The 23,589-nt window shown below is 42.8% G+C and overlaps 1 protein-coding gene across 2 annotated transcripts in view; it reads right to left on the bottom strand.

The window, feature by feature from the left end:
• Positions 1-22,042, bottom strand: part of LOC135519319 (voltage-dependent L-type calcium channel subunit beta-4-like) — a 53,551-nt gene extending 31,509 nt beyond the window's left edge. For both annotated transcript variants that reach the window (XM_064944486.1, XM_064944487.1), the window contains exons 1-2: positions 21,761-22,042; positions 20,274-20,357 (exon numbers count right to left, since the gene is read on the bottom strand). In XM_064944486.1, the coding sequence (XP_064800558.1) occupies positions 20,274-20,357; positions 21,761-21,811 (135 nt within the window). In that variant the 5' untranslated portion in view covers positions 21,812-22,042. The remainder of the gene's footprint in view (positions 1-20,273; positions 20,358-21,760) is intronic.
• Between the last annotated feature and the right edge of the window lie 1,547 nt (positions 22,043-23,589).

Below are 23,589 nucleotides of genomic sequence, written 5' to 3'. Positions count from 1 at the left end.
TAGTAAACAGATGGAGAGAATTGTGTTTGACCAAATAAAATGCTATTTTTTAGAGAACAAGTTAACTACCGACTTTCAGCATGGAATATAGAGAAGGGCACTTAACTTGTACTGCACAACAGATAATTGGTTAAAATAAATGGATAACACATTGTTAGTTGGAGCTGTTTTGTTAGATTTCAGCCTTTGATGTTATTGCTGTCACGTGGTTGGAGAGTTATTTATACAATAGAACCCAGAGAATGTTTTTCAATGGAAGCTTCTCTAACATCAGTAGTGCTGAGCAATGAACCAAAATTGGTAAAATTCCATGTAGTTATTTTTTTTCCTGTGAGATCGATGTGCAGTTTCTCTGAATATAAATCAAATCCAGCCCGAACTGTGCAACGTAGTTGAGAGTTGTAGTTTCCAACAGGCCAATATTTTACATAGGTTAGCGCAGAAAATGTGGTAATTAACTACAATGACCATAATACATATTTACTTTTTTGTATAAGCCAACCAATAGAGGACCACAATGGGGAAAAGTATTTGACTTTTTGTCTATATAATCCATGTCAATTTTGGTAAATGTATTGGTTGCCTGGTGTGGCTTCTTTATGTATTCTAAATGGTCAAATAAAATAAAATAGAAAATGACTCACCTACTTGTCTGGTCTGTGTGGAGAAGACACAGAGACAGAGAAAAGAGAGAACGCCCGATCGAGAGGGACAGAAATCAGATGCTTTGCGAGGTATCCTGAAAATACATTATCTAAGTGATTGACAGTTGGTATTCAGCAGCCATAAAAGTATGCCTTATTTACTTTGAAGAACTACTAAAATAGTGATTTTGTCAGATAGCATACGCAGCAGCTCTATAGAGATGAGATGAATACTTGGAATTAAATAATAAAGTCAGAAAATAAAACAAATGTAATATACACAACAACTGAAATATTTTATTAAAGTAATGTGAATACATGATGGTTCATACTGTAAGTTAGGCCTCACTCCCCCCTATCTGAGATATCTACTGCAGCCCTCCACCACATACAACACCCGTTCTGCCAGTCACATTCTGTTAAAGGTCCTGAAGCACAAACATCCCTGGGTCGATCATCTTTTCAGTTCGCTGCAGATAGCGACTGGAACGAGCTGCAACAAACACTCAAACTGGACAGTTTTATCTCAATCTCTTCATTCAAAGACACAATCATGGACACTCTTACTGACGTTGTGGGTGCTTTGTGTGATGTATGGCTGTCTCTACCTTCTTGCCCTTTGTGCTGTTGTCTGTGCCCAATAATGTTTGTACCATGTTTGTGCTGCTACCATGTTGTTGTCATGTTGTGTTGCTACCATGCTTCGTTGTCATGTGTTGCTGCCTTGGTGTGTTGTTGTCTCAGGTCTCTCTTTATGTAGTGTTGTGTTGTCTCTTGTTGTGATGTGTTTTTGTCCTATATTTATAGAGGATATTTATATTTTATTTTTTTTTTTTAATCCCAGGCCCCCGTCCCCGCAGGAGGCCTTTTGGTAGGTCGTCATTGTAAATAAGAATTTGTTCTTAACTGACTTGCCTAGTTAAATAAAGGTTAAATAAAATAATAATTTTTCTGTGTTGTTACAGCATTCAACCCACATGATGCATAATGCATTAATGTACGAAATAGAAAACCGTTATTATTTTTTAATAATAGAAACGAAACCGACCCGACCTCAAAAATCACTAATCGCTCAGCACTAAACATCAGATATGTACAGTGCAGTGTCCCTCAGGGCAGTTGCCTTGGACCCGTTATTGATCTTCGTTTCTCTAAATGATTTGCCACTGGTCTTACACAAAGCTATAATGACTATGTATGCGGATGATTCCACACTCTACATGTCAGCACCCAAAGCCAGTGAGCTCACTGAAATTCTACATAAGGAGTTACAGTCAGTATCAGAATGGGTGATTAATAAGCTGTTCTTAAATACGTCTAAAACTAAAAGCATTGTATTTGGTTCAAAACATTATCTAAGACCTGAACCTCAACTGGAGTTGTAAATAAAAGGTGTAATCAATGAGCAAGTTGAATCAAATCAAATCAAATTTTATTGGTCACATACATGTGTTTAGCAGATGTTATTGCAAGTGTAGCGAAATGCTGACAGTGCTGACAGTGCAGTAATATCTAACAAGTAGGAAGCTGTTCTGCATTTTTGACACAAATCCACTGTACTAGTTGTTCAGGCTCTGGTGTTGTCCCATCTTGATTACTGTCCGGTAATATAGTGCAGCAAAGAATGACATAGCAAAGCAGCAGCTGGCTCAAAACAGAGCACCATGCCTTGGACTTAACTGCACATACCTAACTTACATCAACAACATGTATGCCAGCCTTTCCTGTTTGAGGGTTGACAAGAGAGTAACTGCTTCTCCTAGTTTTTATGAGAAATATTACTGTGATGAAAATTCCAGATTGCCTGCATAATCAATTAACCTTCAGCTCAGACATCCATACATACCCCACAAGACATGCCACCAGGGGTCTCTTCACAGTCCCCAAGTCACAGCTACGCACCATTTTTTAGAGAGCCATGATCGCATGAGACTCCCTTCCATTTCCAATTACTCAAGCAAACAGTAAAATTATCTTTAAAAAACAGATTCAACAACATCTCATTGAACGGCGGGGACTGTGGGCAAAATGCAAATTCTGAAATTTTGTAGATTGACTCGTTAAATGGTAGTCAAGCTTTTGCATTTCAGCAATTCACAGAAATATAAGTCATTGATGCCTTGCTTGCTATAAATACCAAGAAATCCACAGGAACTGACCAATTGGAGCCGGGTCTGCTCAAGTGTGCTGCCCCCTCATTGATGGCTCATTAACCCATAGATATTTCAAAAGTATGGAAAACAGCTTATATGCTGCCACTCCACAAGGGCAGGGATAGCAGTGATCTTGATAATTATTGTCCCATTTCCAGGCTTCCATGTCTAGCTAAGATTCTTGAATCCTTGGTAAATAAACAACTTAGCTCTTTTTTATCTGAGCATAGCATTTTGAATATAAATCAATTTGGGTTTAGTCCAGGGCACAGCACTAACACAGCAACCACATGAGTTGTTAATCATTTTGTGAATGCTTTAGATGCTAAAATGAATTGTGCTGCCTTGTTTGTGGACAAACAAAAGCATTTGATTCTTTGATCATGCCATTTTAATGAACAAGTTGTACTCGATTGGCCTGGGCTCTAACGCCTTCTCTTGGTTTCATGATTGACAGAACTCAGGCCATCGTGATTGATGTGGTTATGTCAGAATTTCTTGAAGTAACGGTGTTCCGCAGGGGTTGATTCTAGAACCTGTTCTTTTCACTATTTATACAAATGCTATTGGTCAATCTGTTAAAAGTTGTACATTTCATCTATATGATTGTCACGTCCTGACCTTAATTCCGTTTTTATGTCTCTATTTTCGGTTTGGTCAGGGCGTGAGTTGGGGTGGGCATTCTATGTTTTTGTTCTATGTTTTGTATTTCTGTGTTTGGCCTGGTATGGTTCTCAATCAGAGGCAGCTGTCTATCGTTGTCTCTGATTAAGAACAATACTTAGGTAGCCTGTTCCCACCTGTGTTTGTGGGTAGTTGTTTTCTGTTTTGTGTCTTCACCTTACAGAACTGTTTTGTTTCGTTCACTCTCTCTCTCTCTCTTTGTTATTTATTGGTTATTGCAGTGTTCAGTTTATTTATTTAAATTAACTCCAGAGGCGCCACATAAGTGGGACAAGACTAAGGTGGAGTGGTGTCTACGTCCCGCACCAGAGCCACCACCGCGGTGAAATGCCCACCCAGACCATCCCCTATAGGTTCAGGTTTTGCGGCCGGAGTCCGCACCTTCGGGGGGGGGTACTGTCACGTCCTGACCTTAGTTCCTTTTCTATGTCTCTATTTTTGGTTTGGTTAGGGCGTGAGTTGGGGTGGGCATTCTATGTTTTGGTTCTATGTTTTGTATTTCTGTGTTTGGCCTGGTATGGTTCCCAATCAGAGGCAGCTGTCTATCATTGTCTCTGATTGAGAACCATACTTAGGTAGCCTGTTCCCACTTGTGTTTGTGGGTAGTTGTTTTCTGTCTTGTGTGTCTTCACCTTACAGAACTGTTTTGTTTCATTCACTCTCTCTCTTTGTTGTTTTTTGGTTATTGCAGTGTTCAGTTTTTTTATTTAAATGAACATGGACACTTACCACACTGAGTTTTGGTCTGATCCTTCCTATTCCTCATCCGAGGAGGACAACGATCGCTACAATGATACTATTATGTACGCAATTGCCCCAGCTACTGACCTAGCTGTCACAAGGCTACAGTCCGATTTTACAACTATGTAGGAAACCTTGACTGATTTAAAACTTGTGCTTTAGTACGGGCCATACTAAATACATGTTGTTTTCAAGTTCTCATAAGATTTTCTCAGATGGATTATATCTTCACTCATTGGATGGTTCTATAATCGAAAGAGTCTCTGCATTACAAACACCTTGGCATTTGGATTGACAATGATTTGTTTAAAAAAAATATGAATGAGCTTGTTAAGAAACTAATGTGAGTTTTTTTACACAAACAGATCGTGTCTCTCTCTAGTCAGCAGGAAGCAGCTTGTGCAATCAACCTTGCTAGCTGTTAATGATTATGGTGATACTATTTATCAAAGTGCAGCTGCCTTTACTTTTAAACCCCTGGATGACATTTTTTATTTAAGCTTTAACTCAGACAATGCTGGGCCAAACGTGCGCCGCCTTATGGGACTCCCGATCTCGGCCGGTTGTGATACAGCCCGGGATCGAACTCAGGTCTGTAGTGACGCCTCTACCACTGCGATGCAGTGCCTTAGACCAAGGCCCTTCTCCCCTGATTGCTCAGTTTGGCCGGGCGGCCAAGTCTAGGAAGACTCTTGGTGATTCCAAACTTCTTCCATTTAAGAATGAGGGAGGCCACTTTGTTCTTGGGGAGCTTCAATGCTGCAGACATTTTTTTGGTACTATTCCCCAGATCTGTGCCTCAACACAATCCTGTCTCGGAGCTCTACGAACAATTCATGGCTTGGTTTTTGCTCTGACATGCACTGTCAACTGTGGGACACAGGTGTGTCCCATTCCAAATCATGTCCAATCAATTGAATTTACTACAGGTGGACTTCAATCAAGTTGTAGAAACATCTTAAGGGGGCCTCCCGAGTGGCGTAGCTTTCTCAGGCACTGCATTGCAGTGCTAGAGGTGTCACTACAAACCCTGGGCTGTGTCACACAATTGAGGCGGCGCACAATTGGCCCAGTGTAGTTCGGGTTAGGGGAGAGTTTGGCCGGCCGGGATGTCCTTGTCCCATCGGGCTGTAGCGACTCCTCTGGCGGACCGGGCGCATGCATGCTGACATGGTCGCCAGTTGGACGGTGCACCTGAGCTCTATTTCCAGTCTCATAACAAAGGGTCTGAATACTTATGGAAATAAGCTATTTCTGTTTTTTCTTTTTAATAGATTTGCATAAATAAAAAATAAACAGTTTTTGCTTTGTCATTATGGGGTATTGTGTGTAGATTGATGAGGAACATTTTTTATTTGATCCATTTTAAAATAAGGCTGTAATGTAACAAAATGTGGAAAAAGTCAAGAGGTCTGAATACTTTCTGAATGCACTGTATATTTATGTTATTTGTGCAATTTGTATCATGCTGTATTTGACTTTATGTTGTATTGAATGTTGTTCTATAAAATTGTATATGCAGGGCTGCCTTGAAAAAGAGACACTGGTCTCAATGGTGACTCCCTGCTAAAATAAAGGTAAAATAAATACCCAACCCCCTTTTAGGACAGGTTTGACTCTCTCCTAACCAACCCTGTTTTATGATAAGAGGAAGAGGGTTCATCCTTTCCACATCCCCTGACCTCTACAGTAAACCCCTGAGGCTTCAGTAATGGGAAGGGGGAAGGGTGTTCATCCCTTCTATGTGCTTTCTCACCTAGTGGTAGCCCATTATCTTCACTGGACTGGCCTCATCTAATACCATCAGTATGGGAAGCTTCATGTAATGTGTGTATTTATACAAAAAAGAATAGATAGAATATAAAGAATCGCTAAAAACACCTATGACTTAGAATGAGAGTCAATGTACAGTATTTTAAAGCATGAGAAATTATATGGCCTATGTTCAGTAGTATCTAGAATCAGGCAGCAGAGAGCACTAGTGCACTACAGGTCTCCAGGGAGGGAGAGAGACATTTACATTTAAGTCACTTAGCAGACGCTCTTATCCAGAGCGACTTACAAGTTAATTTTTTTACCTTTTTTTTTTTATTTTTTAACCAGGCAAGTCAGTTAAGAACACATTCTTATTTTTCAATGACAGCCTGGGAACAGTGGGTTAACTGCCTGTTCAGGGGCAGAACGACAGATTTGTACCTTGTCGGCTCGGGGGTTTGAACTCACAACCTTGCGGTTACTAGTCCAACGCTCTAACCACTAGGCTACCCTGCCGCCCCAGAGACCCAGCTGCACCAAGAGCTGACACTCTGCCTAAATAGTTGACTGCACTACAATGTATCTACTTCTCACCTGAATAAGGGTACAAAATTAGGGTACAAAATTAGATATGGAAGTTTTCCAGCAGAAAATATTTTTGACGTCATTGTACTCAATGAGATGTCTATGTACAGTACAGCTTTGTAGCCCGGCTGGCAACTGCATCACTGCAGATCCTAAGAGACAGACACAGACCCACTGTGCTGTAAACAGTTACTGTCTTAGCTAGCAGAGAAAAGACTCATCCCATAGAGCTTAAGGCACATACCCACTGTGCTGTAAACAGTTACTGTCCTACCTAGCAGAAAAAAGACTCATCCCATAGATCTTAAGACACATACCCACTGTGCTGTAAACAGTTACTGTCCTAGCTAGCAGAGAAAAGACTCATCCCATAGATCTTAAGACACATACCCACTGTGCTGTAAACAGTTACTGTCCTAGCTAGCAGAGAAAAGACTCATCCCATAGATCTTAAGGCACATACCCACTGTGCTGTAAACAGTTACTGTCCTACCTAGCAGAAAAAAGACTCATCCCATAGATCTTAAGACACATACCCACTGTGCTGTAAACAGTTACTGTCCTAGCTAGCAGAGAAAAGACTCATCCCATAGATCTTAAGACACATACCCACTGTGCTGTAAACAGTTACTGTCCTAGCTAGCAGAGAAAAGACTCATCCCATAGATCTTAAGAGACAGACTCACTGTGCTGTAAAGTTACTGTCCTAGCTAGCAGAGAAAAGACTCATCCCATAGATCTTAAGACACATACCCACTGTGCTGTAAACAGTTACTGTCCTAGCTAGCAGAGAAAAGACTCATCCCATAGATCTTAAGAGACAGACTCACTGTGCTGTAAAGTTACTGTCCTAGCTAGCAGAGAAAAGACTCATCCCATAGATCTTAAGAGTCAGACTCACTGTGATGTAACAAGTTACTGTCCTAGATAGCAGAGAAAAGACTCATCCCATAGATCTTAAGAGACATACCCACTGTGCTGTAAACAGTTACTGTCCTAGTTAGCAGAGAAAAGACTCATCCCATAGATCTTAAGAGACAGACTCACTGTGCTGTAAAGTTACTGTCCTAGCTAGCAGAGAAAAGACTCATCCCATAGATCTTAAGAGTCAGACTCACTGTGATGTAACAAGTTACTGTCCTAGATAGCAGAGAAAAGACTCATCCCATAGATCTTAAGACACAGACCCACTGTGCTGTAAACAGTTACTGTCCTAGCTAGCAGAGAAAAGACTCATCCCATAGATCTTAAGAGGCAGACTCACTGTGATGTAACAAGTTACTGTCCTAGATAGCAGAGAAAAGACTCATCCCATAGATCTTAAGAGACATACCCACTGTGCTGTAAACAGTTACTGTCCTAGCTAGCAGAGAAAAGACTCATCCCATAGATCTTAAGAGACAGACTCACTGTGCTGTAAAGTTACTGTCCTAGCTAGCAGAGAAAAGACTCATCCCATAGATCTTAAGAGTCAGACTCACTGTGATGTAACAAGTTACTGTCCTAGATAGCAGAGAAAAGACTCATCCCATAGATCTTAAGAGACATACCCACTGTGCTGTAAACAGTTACTGTCCTAGCTAGCAGAGAAAAGACTCATCCCATAGATCTTAAGAGACAGACTCACTGTGCTGTAAAGTTACTGTCCTAGCTAGCAGAGAAAAGACTCATCCCATAGATCTTAAGAGTCAGACTCACTGTGATGTAACAAGTTACTGTCCTAGATAGCAGAGAAAAGACTCATCCCATAGATCTTAAGACACATACCCACTGTGCTGTAAACAGTTACTGTCTTAGCTAGCAGAGAAAAGACTCATCCCATAGATCTTAAGGCACATACCCACTGTGCTGTAAACAGTTACTGTCCTAGCTAGCAGAGAAAAGACTCATCCCATAGATCTTAAGGCACATACCCACTGTGCTGTAAACAGTTACTGTCCTACCTAGCAGAGAAAAGACTCATCCCATAGATCTTAAGACACATACCCACTGTGCTGTAAACAGTTACTGTCTTAGCTAGCAGAGAAAAGACTCATCCCATAGATCTTAAGGCACATACCCACTGTGCTGTAAACAGTTACTGTCCTAGCTAGCAGAGAAAAGACTCATCCCATAGATCTTAAGAGACATACCCACTGTGCTGTAAACAGTTACTGTCCTAGCTAGCAGAGAAAAGACTCATCCCATAGATCTTAAGAGACAGACTCACTGTGCTGTAAAGTTACTGTCCTAGCTAGCAGAGAAAAGACTCATCCCATAGATCTTAAGACACATACCCACTGTGCTGTAAACAGTTACTGTCCTAGCTAGCAGAGAAAAGACTCATCCCATAGATCTTAAGAGACAGACTCACTGTGCTGTAAAGTTACTGTCCTAGCTAGCAGAGAAAAGACTCATCCCATAGATCTTAAGAGTCAGACTCACTGTGATGTAACAAGTTACTGTCCTAGATAGCAGAGAAAAGACTCATTCCATAGATCTTAAGAGACATACCCACTGTGCTGTAAACAGTTACTGTCCTAGTTAGCAGAGAAAAGACTCATCCCATAGATCTTAAGAGACAGACTCACTGTGCTGTAAAGTTACTGTCCTAGCTAGCAGAGAAAAGACTCATCCCATAGATCTTAAGAGTCAGACTCACTGTGATGTAACAAGTTACTGTCCTAGATAGCAGAGAAAAGACTCATCCCATAGATCTTAAGACACAGACCCACTGTGCTGTAAACAGTTACTGTCCTAGCTAGCAGAGAAAAGACTCATCCCATAGATCTTAAGAGGCAGACTCACTGTGATGTAACAAGTTACTGTCCTAGATAGCAGAGAAAAGACTCATCCCATAGATCTTAAGAGACATACCCACTGTGCTGTAAACAGTTACTGTCCTAGCTAGCAGAGAAAAGACTCATCCCATAGATCTTAAGAGACAGACTCACTGTGCTGTAAAGTTACTGTCCTAGCTAGCAGAGAAAAGACTCATCCCATAGATCTTAAGAGTCAGACTCACTGTGATGTAACAAGTTACTGTCCTAGATAGCAGAGAAAATACTCATCCCATAGATCTTAAGAGACATACCCACTGTGCTGTAAACAGTTACTGTCCTAGCTAGCAGAGAAAAGACTCATCCCATAGATCTTAAGAGACAGACTCACTGTGCTGTAAAGTTACTGTCCTAGCTAGCAGAGAAAAGACTCATCCCATAGATCTTAAGAGTCAGACTCACTGTGATGTAACAAGTTACTGTCCTAGATAGCAGAGAAAAGACTCATCCCATAGATCTTAAGAGACATACCCACTGTGCTGTAAACAGTTACTGTCCTAGTTAGCAGAGAAAAGACTCATCCCATAGATCTTAAGAGACAGACTCACTGTGCTGTAAAGTTACTGTCCTAGCTAGCAGAGAAAAGACTCATCCCATAGATCTTAAGAGTCAGACTCACTGTGATGTAACAAGTTACTGTCCTAGATAGCAGAGAAAAGACTCATCCCATAGATCTTAAGACACAGACCCACTGTGCTGTAAACAGTTACTGTCCTAGCTAGCAGAGAAAAGACTCATCCCATAGATCTTAAGAGGCAGACTCACTGTGATGTAACAAGTTACTGTCCTAGATAGCAGAGAAAAGACTCATCCCATAGATCTTAAGAGACATACCCACTGTGCTGTAAACAGTTACTGTCCTAGCTAGCAGAGAAAAGACTCATCCCATAGATCTTAAGAGACAGACTCACTGTGCTGTAAAGTTACTGTCCTAGCTAGCAGAGAAAAGACTCATCCCATAGATCTTAAGAGTCAGACTCACTGTGATGTAACAAGTTACTGTCCTAGATAGCAGAGAAAATACTCATCCCATAGATCTTAAGAGACATACCCACTGTGCTGTAAACAGTTACTGTCCTAGCTAGCAGAGAAAAGACTCATCCCATAGATCTTAAGAGACAGACTCACTGTGCTGTAAAGTTACTGTCCTAGCTAGCAGAGAAAAGACTCATCCCATAGATCTTAAGAGTCAGACTCACTGTGATGTAACAAGTTACTGTCCTAGATAGCAGAGAAAAGACTCATCCCATAGATCTTAAGACACAGACCCACTGTGCTGTAAACAGTTACTGTCCTAGCTAGCAGAGAAAAGACTCATCCCATAGATCTTAAGAGGCAGACTCACTGTGATGTAACAAGTTACTGTCCTAGTTACTGAAGCTTATCCCATAGACTCATCCCACAGATCCAAATTGACCTAGCGACACTTTTAGAAAAAATTGTGCTATGTAGAACCTAAAAGGGTTCTTTGGCAGTCCACATAGGATAACCCTTTAAAGAACACATTTTAGTTCCAGGTAGAACCTTTTTGGGTTCCAGGTAGAACACATTTGGGTTCTACATAGAACCCAAAAGGGTTCTACCTGGAAACAAAAAGGGTTCTAACTGGAACCAAACATGGTTCTCTAATAGGGAAAGCTGAATAACCCTTTTAGGTTCTAGATAGCACCATTTTCTAAGAGTACAGCAAACTCATCTCCTAGACACGTACAGCACACTCTGACATCAGCGGAGGCTGCTGGAGCTCCCGAGTGGCGCAGCAGTCTAAGGCACTGTACCTCAGTGCTAGAGGTGTCACTACAGACACCCTGGTTCGATTCCAGGCTGTATCACAACTGGCTGTGATTGGGAGTCCCATAGGGCGGTGCAAAATTGGCCCGGGTTTGGCCGGGGTAGACCGTCATTGTAAATAAGAATGTGTTCTTAACTGACTTGCCTAGTTAAATAAAGGTTAAATTAAATAATAATAATGTACAGAACAGGGCAAATGGAATGGCATCAAACACCTGAAAACCATGTGTTTGATGTGTTTGATACCATTCCACTGATTCTGCTCCAGTTATTACCACGAACCTGTTCTCCCCAACTAAGGTGCCAACAACCTCCTGTGCCTGACATTGGCAGACCCTCTTTGCCTGGCTTAAGCAGCAGACTCTGGCTGATGTCTGGTGTCAGCCAGTATAAGACCCTCTTCCTCTGACTTTGAGATACGTCTTTATAAAAGGTTCTTGAGTAATGAGGTCATTAACCATTAGGATTTGCTGTTGAAGGACTGGTACTGGTAGTGTGAGAGGAGAAGGGTGAGAAGTGGGAGAGCTGTTTCCAATGCTTCATGAAGAAGTGACTCATAAATGAACTGCTCCAGAGTTCAGCCAGGCGACCTACATAAAAGGGATTAACCAGAAATCAGCATCTTGTATAATCAGTTTACTATAGCTGCTGCTGCTACTATAACTGAAAAAATAGGCTAACCAGATGGCTTTGTTAAAGGCATTGTCTACATCCCAAATGGTACCCTATTTCATATATAGTGCACTATTTAGAGAAAAGGGTACCATTTGGACACATTATTGTGATTTAGAAAGGCAATTAAATCTCAGACAGCATTCAGCGGATTCAGACAAGCTTCGCTACTTAGCTTTCATCCCAAAATGAGATTTATTTCAGAGGTGAATGAATGTAAAAGCCATTCAATTAAAATGTCTAAATATGAAGACTCCCGTCCCAACTCAGACAGTCTTGGCTTTAACCTTGGAGCACCGGGCATAAATCACGGCTGGAAGTTTCTGTCCAGTTCCTAGAACTATACTGAACAAAAATATAAATGTACATGCAACAATTTCAAAGATTTTACTGAGTTACAGTTCATATAAGGAAAAAGTATATTTAAATTAATGATTTAGGACCTAATCTATGGATTTCACATGATTGGGCAGGGGTGCAGACATGGGTGGGCCAGGGAGGGCATAGGCCCACCCACTGGAGAGCCAGGCCCAGCCAATCAGAATTTGTTTTTCCCCACAAAAGGGCTTCATGACAGACAAAAATACTCCTCAGCACCTTGGCAAAGGATAAATGCTCACTAACAGGGATGTAAACAAATTTGTGGGAGATTTGTTATTTGTGCGTATTGAAGATTTCTGGGATTTTTGTTTTCAGCTCATGAAACATGGGACCAACACTTTACATGTTACATTACATTTACATTTAAGTCATTTAGCAGACGCTCTTATCCAGAGCGACTTATGTTGTGTTTATATTTTTGTTCAGTGTATATTGATGAATTATCTCATCCTCGTGCAGAAGTTTTCAAAGTGAGTCACTATTGAATTAAGCGAAGGAGCTGCTGTCACACCCTGACCATAGTTTGCTTTGTATGTTTCTATGTTTTGGTTGGTCAGGGTGTGAGCTGAGTGGGCATTCCATGTTACATGTCTAGTTTGTTTGTTTCTGTGTTTGGCCTGATATGGTTCTCAATCAGAGGCAGGTGTTAGTCATTGTCTCTGATTGGGAACCATATTTAGGTAGCCTGTTTGGTGTTGGGTTTTGTGGGTGATTGTTCCTGTTCCTGTGTTAGTTTGCACCAGTTTAGGCTGTTTCGGTTTTCACGTTACGTTTTTGTATTGATTCGTGTTTCCTTTGTTTTATTAAACATGAATCTAAATAGCCACGCTGCATTTTGGTCCGACTCTCCTTCACATAAAGAAAGCCGTTACAGAATCACCCACCACAACAGGACCAAGCGGCGTGACAACAAGCAGCAGCAGCAGCAGTGGGAGAGGCTGCATTATTTGGAAGATTGGACATGGGAGGATGAGTTGGACAGTAAAGGACCCTGGGTACAGCCTGGAGAATATCGCCGCCCCAAGGAAGAGCTGGAGGCGGAGAAGGCGGAGAGGCGCTGGTATGAGGAGGCAGCACGGCGGCGTGGATGGAAGCCCGAGAGTCAGCCCCACAGGAAGTATGGCGAAGCCAGGTAGGAGACCTGCGTCAACTTCCTGTGGTTACCGGAACCTAGAGAGACCGGGCAGGCACCGTGTTATGCTGTGAAATGCAGGGTGTCCCCAGTGTGGGTGCATAGCCCGGTGCGGTACATTCCAGCTCCGCGTATCGGCCGGGCTAGAGTGGGCATCGAGCCAAGTGCCATGAAGCCGGCTCTAAGCATCTGGTCCCCAGTGCGTCTCCTTGGGCCGGCTTACATGGCACCAGCCTTGCGCATGGTGTCCCCGGTTCGCCTGCATAGCCCAGTGCGGGCTATTCCACCTCGCCGCACTGGCAGGGCGACCGGGAGCATGCGACCATGTAGGGTTGGGCAGGCTCGGTGCTCAAGAGCTCCAGTGCGCCTGCACGGTCTGGTCTATCCGTCACCACCTCCACGCACCAGCCATCCGGTGGCAGCCCCCCGCACCAGGCTGTCTCTCCGGCTCATCCGTACAGGTGCTCCCGTCTCTCCAGCGCTGCCGGAGCCTTCCTCCTCTCCAGCGCGGCCGGAGCCTCCCGCCTGTCCAGCGCCGCTGCCGGAGCCTCCCGCCTGTCCGGCGCCGCTGCCGGAGCCTCCCGCCTGTCCGGCGCCGCTGCTGGAGCCTCCCGCCCGTCCGGTGCCGCTGCCGGAGTATCCCGCCCGTCCGGCGCTGCCGGAGTCTGAAGAACCCCCTGTCCGGCGCTGCCGGAGCCCCCCTGTCCGGCGCTGCCGGAGCCCCTCTGCCCAGAGCCGCCAGAGCCCCTCTGCCCAGAGCCGCCAGAGCCCCTCTGCCCAGAGCCGCCAGAGCCCCTCTGCCCAGAGCCGCCAGAGCCCCTCTGCACCTCTGTCCCGAGCAGCTGCACCTCTGTCCAGTGAGGTCATTAAGTAGGGTCGCCGTGGTTCGGAGACCACGGAAGCGGACAAGGTGGGGGACTAAAACTATGGTGAAGTGGGGGCCACGTCCAGCACCAGAGCCGCCACCGCGGACAGATGCCCACCCAGACCCTCCCCAATAGGTTCAGGTTTTGCGGCCGGAGTCCGCACCTTGGGGGGGGGATACTATCACACCCTGACCATAGTTTGCTTTGTATGTTTCTATGTTTTGGTTGGTCAGGGTGTGAGCTGAGTGGGCATTCTGTGTTACATGTCTAGTTTGTCTGTTTCTGTGTTTGGCCTGATATGGTTCTCAATCAGAGGCAGGTGTTAGTCATTGTCTCTGATTGGGAACCATATTTAGGTAGCCTGTTTGGTGTTGGGTTTTGTGGGTGATTGTTCCTGTTCTTGTGTTAGTTTGCACCAGTTTAGGCTGTTTCGGTTTTCACGTTACGTTTATTGTTTTTGTATTGATTCGTGTTTCCTTTGTTTTATTAAACATGAATCTAAATAGCCACGCCGCATTTTGGTCCGACTCTCCTTCACATAAAGAAAGCCGTTACAGCTGCAGAGAATAGAGAAGAGTCGAGTAGTACTTTATTGACCCCAACTTGGTCAAGTGTTTTTTTTTGTGACTCACTGCTTGGGCACCTTGTGAGTCACTACTAAACAAAACTGAAGAACTGATACTGTACATACATTTTTTTTTTAAATACAGTTATACAGTACAGTCATAGAACTGGTTGGTTGTCAGACAGACTCAGAGAGTGATGTGGCTGGTGGAACTACTTACTGTTCATTCAGTCAGTACTTACTGTTCATTCAGTATGACTCAATAATACCACCTCAGATCAACTAAAGCTGCTCTCTGAGTGCTGCCAGCCTACTATCCTAAAACCACATAGAATGGGATTATCTCATAAAATATTGGAAGGTTGCAAGATTATTTTTCAGTTTATTTTGGTCTGTAAACAGCTGCCTGTCCATCCACTTTCCTGTATTTCAGTAAAGAGGGGGGTTTGAGACAAAAAAATTAGTATTGACCATGGGACAGAACCCAGAGACACAGTCAGGGTCAAAGGTCAGATTGGAACACGTTATTCCCATAGAATTTGATTTATTTATTCTAATTCTATGACTATCCCATCATGAACCCAACACTGAACATCTGTCTACAGGAAGCTAAATATACCATCTGGGGATGAGGGGAAAAAACGCAATAAACGCTGCTGCCATGTAACATTTCACCTTAAATATCTTTCCGCCAACATTTCCTCTCTCTTTTGACTGTTTTCTCTAGCTTGAGTCTTTCTCCTCATTCAACCTCTCTTAAACCTCAGACACACTCCATCCTTCCCTTATTACTCTCAAACCTCTCTCATTCGTTAGCAGATTCACTGCAGGTCAAAAGTTTTAGAACACCTACTCATTCAAGGGTTTTCTTTATTTTTTATTATTTTTCTATAGTGAAGACATCAAAACTATGAAGTAACACATATGGAATAATGTAGTAAACAAAAAAGTGTTAAACAAATCAAAATATATTCTTCCAATAGCCATCCTTTGCCTTGATGACAGCTTTGCACACTCTTGACATTCTCTCAACCAGCTTCACCTGGAGTGCTTTTCCAACAGCCTTGAAGGAGTTCCCACATATGCTGAGCACTTGTTGGCTGCTTTTCCTTCACTCTGCACTCCGACTCATCCCAAACCATCTCAATTTAGTTGAGGCCGGGGGATTGTGGAGGCCAGGTCATCTGACGCAGCACTCTATCACCCTCGTTGGTAAAATAGCCCTCACACAGCCTCGAGGTGTGTTGGATCATTGTCCTTCTGAAAAACAAATGATAGTTCCACTAAGCCCAAACCAGATGGGATGGCGTATCACTGCAGAATGCTATGGTAGCCATCCTGGTTAAGTGTGCCATGATTTCTAAATGAAGCAAAATCAGTGTCACCAGCAAAGGATCCCCACACCATCACACATCCTCCCCCATCCTTCACGGGGGGAACCACACATGCAGAGATAATCCGTTCACTTACTGTGCATCTCACAAAGTCAAATTTGGACTCCAGATCAAAGGACAAATTTCCACCTGTATAATGTCCATTGCTCATGTTTATTGGCCCAAGCAAGTCTCTTCTTATTATTAGTGTCCTTCAGTAGTGGTTTCTTAGCAGAAATTCGACCATGAAGGCCTGATTCACACAGTCTCTTCTGAACAGTTGAACCTGGCCGGTTCCCCTCTTTCCACTGGGATTCTCTGCCTCTAACCCTATTACAGGGGCTGAGTCACTGGCTTACTGGTGCTCTTTCATGCCGTCCCTAGGAGGGGTGCGTCATTGGAGTGGGTTGAGTCACTGATGTGATCTTCCTGTCTGGATTGGCTCCCCCCCTTTCGGTTGTGCCGTGGCGGAGATCTTTGTGGGCTATACTCGGCCTTGTCTCAGGATGGTAAGTTGGTGGTTGAAGATATCCCTCTAGTGGTGTGAGGGCTGTGCTTTGGCAAAGTGGGTGGGGTTATATCCTTCCTGTTTGGCCCTGTCCGGGTATCATCGGATGGGGCCACAGTGTCTCCTGGCCCCTCCTGTCTCAGCCTCCAGTATTTATGCTGCAGTAGTTTATGTGTCAAGGGGCTAGGGTCAGCTTGTTATATCTGGAGTACTTCTCCTGTCTTATCCGGTGTCCTGTGTGAATTTAAGTATGCTCTCTCTAATTCGCTTTTTCTCTCTTTCTTTCTCTCTTTCGGAGCACCTGAGCCCTAGGACCATGCCTCAGGACTACCTGGCATGATGACTCCTTGCTGTCCCCAGTCCACCTGGCCGTGCTGCTGCTCCAGTTTCAACTGTTCTGCCTGTGGTTATGGAATCCTGACCTGTTCATCGGACGTGCTACCTGTCCCAGACCTATTATTTGACCATGCTGGTCATTTATGAACATTTGAACATCTTGGCCATGTTCTGTTATAATCTCCACCCGGCACAGCCAGAAGAGGACTGGCCACCACTCAAAGCCTGGTTCCTCTATAGGTTTCTTCCAAGATTTTGGAGCTTTTTAGGGAGTTTTTCCTAGCCAACATGCTTCAACACCTGCATTGCTTGCTTGCTTTTTTCTGGCTAGGTTTCTGTACAGCACTTTGAGATATAGCTGATGTACAAGGGCTAAATAAATACATTTGATTTGATTTGATGTTGAGATGTGTCTGATACTTGAACTCTGTGAAGTATTTATTTGGGCTGCAATTTCTGAGGCTGGTAACTCTAATGAACTTATCCTCTGCAGCAGAGGTAACTCTGGGTCTTCTTTCCCTGTGGCGGTCCTCATGAGGGCCAGTTTCATCATAGCACTTGATGGTTTTTGCGACTGCACTTGAAGAAACTTTCTAAGTTCTTGAAATTGTCCATATTGACTGACCTTCATGTCTAAAAGCATTGATGGACAATCATTTCTCTTTACTTATTTGAGCTGTTCTTGCCATAATATGGATTTGGTCATTTACCAAATAGGGCTATCTTCTGTATACCCCGGTAACTTGTCACAACACAACTTGGCTCAAACACAATAAGAAGGAAAGAAATTCCACAAATGAACTTTTAACAAGGCACACCTGTTAATTGAAATGCATTCCAGGTGACTACCCCATGAAGCTGGTTGAGAGAATGACAAGAGTGTGCAAAGCTGTCATCAAGGCAAGGGGTGGCTATTTGAAGAATCTCAAATATAAAATATATTTTTTATTTGTTTAAACTTTTTTGGTTACTGAATGATTCCATATGTGTTATTTCATAGTTTTGATGTCTTCACTATTATTCTACAATGCAGAAAATAGTAAAAAATAAAGAAAAAGTAGTGACCGGTAGTGTACATGCTAGCAGATGTCCATAGACTTCCAGTCATTGTGCTAACACTAGTTAACATTGGCTCGTGAAACTACCTCTAACATTGTTCGAACTGGACATAGAGACATAAAAATGGTATCCACAAGTTCATCTGACTCTGGGGAAGTAGATAAAGGGCCTCCTTGCCAAAATCCCGAAGTATCCCTTTAACACTCTCCAGCCACCACTCTTGTCTGTAAAGAGATTAAATCCAAACACATAGCTCACTGACAGTGACAGGAGTGACCCAGAACAGCCCCTGGTCCGAACAGGCTGGCTGCCGAAGGACAAGCACAGAATAAGAATAGGGAAAATTTGTAAGATCACCCAAGATACGCATCTGGATCTCTTGCCACTATGCCATGCCCATGATCATATGCTCATCCTTCTCTAACCTTAATACCTTAAAACTTCAATATGGGGTTTTCCCCAGCAAAACGGCAGCATTGAAATGATGATTGAACAGATTCCCAGATCCCATATTATACCTTTAAGTAGATTGAATAGATGCACTGGATAGATGCACTGGATAGATACACTTAACACTCAGGGCAGATGTTGTTTCTACATCCATCGAAATATACTCTTATGAGGACAAACTGAGGAAGGTCAGCCAGGCAGTTGTGTGTGTGTGTGTGTGTGTGTGTGTGTGTGTGTGTGTGTGTGTGTGTGTGTGTGTGTGTGTGTGTGTGTGTGTGTGTGTGTGTGTGTGTGTGTGTGTGTGTGTGTGCGTGCGTGCGCGTGCGCGCGCCTTGTGTACCTAGATGACTTGTGAGAAACTGAATTTTCCATCTAACAATATGCTTGAATCAGGCACAAATGTATTATTGTCACACAGCCTGAGATGCATGTCTTCAGGACCTAATTGGATGAACATTTACCGTTTGAGAAAGGAATAAACTGTGAAAACTGAACAAACTGTGCCTACATCCAATTAAAAGACAAATGATTAATAGTGTATCGTTTAAAAGAAGGGTATAGTGAACATAGAATGAGGCAGACTGAGACTCTGCATATCCAGACCGCAGCTGCGACCTGAAATATCACAGTATGCAAAGTAACCATTCAAACAATAAATTCCCTCATGACTGCAGTGACCTATATATAAAGTACATTAAACACATCCTTATGCATGTACACATTCTTAAAGCCTTTATAACAGCTACATAAGACATAACAGCCATCATAACATAAGTCATAAGTGTCATAAGCAAATCTGACATGCTGATTTGGAGCTGATTTGTTAAGCTTTAATGTGTGCACAGCTTACATGCACGTGCAAACACACACACACACACCTACACACACGCACGCTAGCATGTGATAGGCAAGCCCCCTGACAGAGAGAGAGAGAAGCAGAAGCCAATAACATTAAGATGTCCTTGTAATGCTGAATAGCATTGACAGAGGGCAGTTTCCTAGGCAACCCATTACTTTGGATGTCACAGTCCAGCAGAAAATGGTCCTCTCTGTATTACTGAATAATCATTTTAGGACTATTTTTGCATTTGTTATACTTTCATTTGTTATACAGTTGAACAGAGGTGCTGCGACAACTATGACTATGTCCAGAACAATATGTCTCACTCATTCATAATAAATGATACATGAATGGTAGTGAATACAGAGAGTGAATACAGAGATAATGAGAAGACAGTGAATTCCAAATCACACTCAAATCAAAGCCACTGGCTCACCAGGCAACAGAGGTGACAACCCAATGTTGAAGCAACACCTGTTTTGTTAAGTGTGTTCACTGTTCTCTTCTCCCAGAATAATTTAAGCATTCAGAATGTTTTATTCAGACAATACATTTTGCACAGGATGACCCACATTTGTTAGGGGTCTAGTACAGACAGTACACAACTGACAACTGTTAATTGGATAACACAACTGGCAGTTGGTTACAAGAGCATTCATTGCTGAAAACCTAGCAGCAAATATAACTAGCTGGGTTTATAGAGGCATGATAGTTGTGCTGTAGTACAGTGTATAGCCTAGTTTTGGACAAGCATGTAGAGTGTAGTGGAAACAGGTTTCCCCTGATACAATTTTTGTTCCTGTGTAGTAATTCTGTAATTATTCTCGTAACAATATTGTGATATCACGTTGTTACATAGTGATCGATAGTAATTGCTTTGTAATTGTGTAGTAATGTTGTTTTTCTAGTTTCTCTCACCTGTCTGAGGATAAAGCTGGTGGAGGTGGTGCTGCCGTCACTCCTCTTCAGCCGACTGCGTCTGGAGTAAGTCCCTCTGCTCACCTGGTGGGCACAGCCAAATCACATAAGTCACTCTGTCACTCTCACTTTGCAGCACCACAACAAGGGCACCTTCAGGAACTCCCTATCTGACTCCAGCATCTGGGGCCTCAGGTGATCAGGTGACTGTCGTCAGGTGGCTGGGCAAAGCCGAAACATACTGTATGCATTTCCATCCAGTAGACTTCTGGGTGCGACGGTGTAGGCTCCTGGCTGAGACTTAAAGACTTTCACTGGCTCCCCAAACTAATGCCTCTAGGCTTTAGCTCAGCTAGAGACCTTTCATAAGAACTAAGGATGTCACATAATTGTAGAGGGAAAATACAACTGCATCACATTTAATTTCTGCCTAACTTAAAAACAATTGTGTCGTTGTTAGAATATTTACAGTTTATCACATGTTGACTTGACTATATGCTGTAAAATGTTGAATATGTAAGCTGTTGTGTGTAACATATTGATATAAGGCTGTGAAACTAGGTCATGTGTTCAGTCAGTCTGCCCTTCATAATTGGATTCCAGCTATATGGATGAATTATTAAATACCCTATTTCAAACCACATAAATCAGATTCACACACCCTACCTCCAAAACTTCACACGAACATCAGTAACCATCACATACAGTAGGGAGGCTATGACTGTACCTAGCCGATTAAACTCAACTCCACAATTTAGGATGGAGTTAATGGCAACTAGCGTGAGCGGACTGGAGCTCCGACGTCACATAAAATGAAGAAAAGATGCTGAAATCAGTCATAAAAAAAAAAAGGAATTTTATGTGACATCGGAGCTCCAGTCCACTCACACAAGTCGCTGCTCAACTCCATTGTAAATCGTGGAGTTGAGTTTAGTCGGCTAGACCAGTGGTTCCTAACCTTTTTTGGTTACTGTAACACCAAGTACATTTTGCTCTGCCCAGAACACTCTTGAATTCCCCTTCATACATTTCACAAGTAAGTCTTTGGTCTCATGAGTCTTCTCAAGCACCCCCTGTGGATAGGCCAAGTACCCCTGGGGTACGTAGGAAACACTGGGCTGGACTGTACCTTGCATTATTGAGAGTTGTTTTACAAATGTAAGAAAATAAATAAACTACTGTAGCCTATCAATAAGGAAATATTTAGACAACATTACTCAAGGATAGAAGCTGACATTTTTCTTCCCCTGTAACCAACTTTCTGAAGGTAGCCCCATAGAGAATGCTTCCCCCATTTTGGTGCAGTGGAGAACACTTTGTTGTCCCACACTGACCTCCTAGGATAGTCCTAAATACATAAACGTAACACACATCACCTCAGTTGGATTTAAAAGTCCAGTGTTTTTGTTGTTGTTGACAACAGTGGGAGAATCGAGTCAGGGACCAAGAACAGCGTGTACAGTATCTCATATAACGCGGCACTTTACCTTCTGGAGTCCGTCGCTAGCCCCGTGACGGGTGTAGATATGCCGGGACATCTCGGCTAGTTCGTCGGTCCAGGGGGGAGGCTGTCTCTCTGTCCCGGTCCATGGCAACTGCTGTTGCGGTTGTTGAGTTGGTTCCTCCAGCTTTGCACTGTTGCTTACAAACTGTCAAAGAGATGAGGTACGATACAGTACTTTCTTGGTAAACAGTCCGTGTGAACGAACCAGTCTTTGCGCGTGTACAGTGCTACTCCACACTGCTGTTGTATGATACGGTACAGATGTGCACGCGCAACTGGCACGATCTTGGCTGCTGGTCTCTGCTTCCCGCATCATCCATCGTGCGGTCCATCGCCATTATGGCATTGGTTTTATCTGTCATTATTATCTTTGTAAAATAGTCTAAGATGCAAATACACAATTGTTTACGTTTGGATGTTTCTAGAGAAATAAGCTTATTTCATTACAGTTTTGTTTTATTACAGATTGTATATGTTATATTATACTGTATATTTATGTATTTCTGACCATGGAATAACCTCTGAGTCTGTACATAACTATGGATTTGGAATTAAAAGAATGTAACAATTTACTCAATAATTAAATATAAAAACAATAAATCGTGTTGAAATATATTTGGGGATTAGCCTCTGTATGTGAGAGCTGATAAGATAATGAAACTATTGTCCCTTAGGTTTCCACAAAATATAAATTCATCTTTGGTGCTCTGTCTTACAGGGGGAAAATATAAGAAAAGACATACAGTACCAGTCAAATGTTTGGACACACCTACTCATTCCAGGGTTTTTCTTTATTTTAACTATTTTCTACATTGTAGAATAATAATAATAATGAACACATCAACACTATTAAATAACACATGGAATCATGTAGTAACCAAAAAAAGTGCACTGGACCTTTAGCTTCAGTCTCTCTTTGAGTGGGGAAAAAAAGAGGAAAGAAATGTATCCTGCCAATAGAGTATGTGTATCCTGCCAATAGAGTACGTGTATCCTGCCAATAGAGTACGTGTATCCTGCCAATAGAGTACGTGTATCCTGCCAATAGAGTACGTGTATCCTGCCAATAGAGTACGTGTATCCTGCCAATAGAGTACGTGTATCCTGCCAATAGAGTACGTGTATCCTGCCAATAGAGTACGTGTATCCTGCCAATAGAGTACGTGTATCCTGCCAATAGAGTACGTGTATCCTGCCAATAGAGTACGTGTATCCTGCCAATAGAGTATGTGTATCCTGCCAATAGAGTACGTGTATCCTGCCAATAGAGTATGTGTATCCTGCCAATGGAAAGTTAAGCCAGGAAGACCCAAAGACAGCTCACATAATAAATTGGAACACTTAGGACACCAGGCTTGTTAAAGCTTCAGCCTCTGTGCTAGAATATTACTAGTTCAGCTCTTCAGTGGTCGAATTGTGAACTCAAAGAAAACGCTCACTGAATAAAACATTGTGTCTCCTCGTAACAATTATAGAGGTGACTGCTCATGCATCACTGGTCACAGTGAGATTCTCTGGAGAGATTCTTCATATAGTGATTCTTCTTCCTACGTAGACATTTGTTCACGCCCCTCACCAAGGTCATAACAGAAGGAACCGAGCCCTACAGAAGGTTGTTTTAACAGAAGGAACCGAGCCCCTTCACCAAGGAATCCAAAGAAAGGGACACACCATGACTCATTGAACATTACATCTGACAATAGGGGCAACCTCCAGTTCCACAGGTACAAGATGAATAGTGTTGCGTCTTCCCCTTCCAAATAGATTGTAAGACCTCATACATGGTCACAAAGAAACGGAAGACAAGTGAAA

This window comes from Oncorhynchus masou, chromosome 29 (assembly GCF_036934945.1).
Source record: "Oncorhynchus masou masou isolate Uvic2021 chromosome 29, UVic_Omas_1.1, whole genome shotgun sequence".
NCBI lineage: Eukaryota > Metazoa > Chordata > Actinopteri > Salmoniformes > Salmonidae > Oncorhynchus > Oncorhynchus masou.
Note: the sequence above shows the minus strand (reverse complement) of the source record. Positions and strands in the feature narration are given on the sequence as shown.